The sequence below is a fragment of the Lolium rigidum genome, chromosome 2 (genome assembly GCF_022539505.1).
Source record: "Lolium rigidum isolate FL_2022 chromosome 2, APGP_CSIRO_Lrig_0.1, whole genome shotgun sequence".
In the NCBI taxonomy this organism is placed as follows: Eukaryota; Viridiplantae; Streptophyta; class Magnoliopsida; order Poales; family Poaceae; genus Lolium; species Lolium rigidum.
Genome location: NC_061509.1, coordinates 234541188 through 234543889, shown reverse-complemented (window position 1 = coordinate 234543889; position 2702 = coordinate 234541188). Strand labels below are relative to the sequence as shown.

The following is a 2702-nucleotide window of genomic DNA, read 5'->3' as shown; positions in this document are numbered from 1 at the left end:
GAAATGACGGGCCGGCCGGCCGTCGTGCGTTGCGGCGAAGACTCTTGAGATTTGACAGCTAACTGTGATCATGTGAGATATTCGGAGCAGTTTGATTGCACAAGTATTTTAAACCATGCATGCCTGTTGGATGGACCAGTCATTAGGTCGATCGGCCTTATCGATCGGCAAGTTTGATCTCTCTTCCTCAGCAGCTCCTATAAGTACCTCATACAAGCTGCTTCAATTCCAACAACAAGCAAAGCAAGTGTTACCAAGCTAGCCAGCTCGCTAGTACCACCTGACGGCCGAAACTTTGTGGCCGGCAAGGCAATGGCGGGTGTAGCTAAGATGCAGGCGATGCTTTGGTTACTTGCTGCAGTCTTCATGCTTGGGGCAGCAGTTGGCCTCGCTCAGGACGCCAAGCAAGGGCATAACTACTATGATTTCTTCGTAAGTCTCTTTCATGTCCTTGCATATATACATGCATTTTGGTTGCATAGACTAACGACATCGGTCGATCGTGTGATTTTGCAGGTGAAGGAGACTAGCTACTCAAGGCTCTGCGAGAACAAGACCTTGCTCACCGTCAACGGCCAGTTCCCCGGCCCGACCATCACGGCCCGGAGGGGCGAATGGGTGTTCGTGAACGTGCACAACCAAGGCGATAAGAACATAACCATCCACTGGTAATTGCAAAAACGTTATATATGTAGAAATAAACTCATATATAGTTGACTACGGCTGCATATCGATCATTCGTATATACTGTATATGCGGACGTAACTAACGAACTTGGAAATAATGGCATGTCCGCAGGCACGGCGTGGACCAACCCCAGAACCCGTGGTACGATGGGCCAGAGTTCATAACACAGTGTCCCATCCAGCCAGGAACCAATTTCACTTACGAGATCCTTCTGTCCGAGGAGGAGGGCACCATCTGGTGGCATGCGCACAGCGGCTTGGATCGTGCCGGCGTCCACGGCGCCTTCATCGTTCACCCAAAGAACGGCACCGACTACCCCTTCGTAAATTACACGAAGCTGCACAAGGAGATACCCATCATCCTCGGTATGGACGGCACACACACACACATATAGCTAGCTAGTATTGAAAATTCTTGGTCCATCATTCCGTGGCTAATAATACTCACGCATGCAGGTGAGTGGTGGAGCACCGATCTGAACCTTCAATTAGAGGAGTACCTAAAGACTGGCGGCGAGATTCATAACTCGAACGCACACACCATTAACGGCCAGCCCGGAGACCTGTACCCGTGCGGAAGGGAAGACACTTTCAATGTGGGCGTGCAGAGAGGGAAGACGTACCTGCTACGGATCATCAATGCTGGACTCGACGGCGACATGTTCTTCGGCGTGGCCGGGCACAATCTCACCATCGTCGGCACCGACGGCCGCTACCTGAAGCCATTCACCGTCCAGACGATCATGATCTCACCTGGACAGACCATGGACGCGCTCCTCGAGGCTAAGAGTTCCCCGTCCGCCGGCCGGTACTACATGGCCTCGAAGACGTACTTGTCCAACTCCCGGCTCGCGTACCAGAACGGCACCGCCACGGCCATCCTTGAATACAAGGACGCGCCGCTCGCTGCGCGTCGCGCGGCACCTGTCCTCCCCAACCTTCCGAACAACACAGACGACACCGTCGCGATAGGGTACACAGCCCAGCTCCGGTCTTTGGCCAGCAAGGAACACCCGGTGAAGGTGCCGATGGAAGTCGATGAGCACATGCTCATCACCCTAGCAATCAACACTCTCCCTTGCACCACGGGGAACGGGACGTGCGACGGGCCAGGCGGCACCCGCTTGGCGGCGAGCCTCAACAACGCCAGCTTCGAGGACCCTCACGTTGACATCCTCGACGCATACTACTACTCCATCCAAGGCGTCTACGAGCCAGACTTCCCTAACATCCCACCCTTTCTCTTCAACTTCACCAACACTAACGGATCCAGGAGGTATTGGCCTACAAAGCGCAGCACAAAGGTGAAGGTGCTGGAGTACGGCGCCGTAGTGGAGATTGTGTTCCAGGACACCGACATCCTCGGTGCCGAAAACCACCCCATGCATCTGCACGGATATGCCTTCTACGTGGTAGGGAGAGGGTTGGGGGTCTTCAACGAGACCATGGACCCAGCCACCTACAACTTGGTCGACCCGCCATACCAGAACACGGTCACCGTGCCCAAGGCTGGTTGGGTCGCCATGCGCTTCAAAGCAACAAATCCTGGTAAGTTATTTTAACTGCATCTAACAATCATTTTTCATTCAACAAGTTACATGAATCTTTCTTATATGTACCCTAATGTGTGCTTAACTATACTTTGATTGGTTAGGTGTGTGGTTCATGCATTGCCACTTTGATCGGCATACGGTGTTTGGGATGAGCACCTCATTTATCGTGAAACAAGGCGATACTCCAGAGTCTAAAATGAGGCCTCGTCCTACGAACATGCCTAAGTGTTAGGTGCATGATTCATTCGATTCAGGGTGGCCGCATCCCACATGGCACAATCAAGAAAAATGTTATTGTCAATTTATTTTAAGTTTTAATTTACTATGCATTATTGATTCGGTTTAAAGAGAAAAATAATATCTCTTATCAATGTGATGTAATTTGTTCAATTTGTTTGAACTTCTATCTCTAATTGGAATCAAGTGATGTTTGTTATGTATTTGGTGTCCAATGTTCATATGG

The 2702-nt window shown here is 51.1% G+C and overlaps 1 protein-coding gene across 1 annotated transcript; it reads left to right on the top strand.

Annotated features, from left to right (window-relative positions):
* Positions 1–312: 312 nt before the first annotated feature.
* On the top strand, positions 313–2471 carry LOC124690653 (putative laccase-9). Its single transcript, XM_047224013.1, has 5 exons — positions 313–432; positions 517–668; positions 799–1052; positions 1143–2234; positions 2341–2471. Exons 1-5 carry the CDS (start codon positions 313–315, stop codon positions 2469–2471), a joined length of 1749 nt encoding a protein of 582 aa, XP_047079969.1.
* Positions 2472–2702: the final 231 nt, after the last annotated feature.

Excerpts from the sequence above, each read along its gene's own strand:
- LOC124690653 (XM_047224013.1), top strand. The coding sequence starts at position 313 with ATGGCGGGTGTAGCTAAGATGCAGGCGATGCTTTGGTTACTTGCTGCA. Across the intron at positions 433-516 it reads ATAACTACTATGATTTCTTC|GTGAAGGAGACTAGCTACTC; the intron begins GTAAGTCTCTTT and ends GTGATTTTGCAG. Across the intron at positions 1,053-1,142 it reads GGAGATACCCATCATCCTCG|GTGAGTGGTGGAGCACCGAT; the intron begins GTATGGACGGCA and ends TCACGCATGCAG.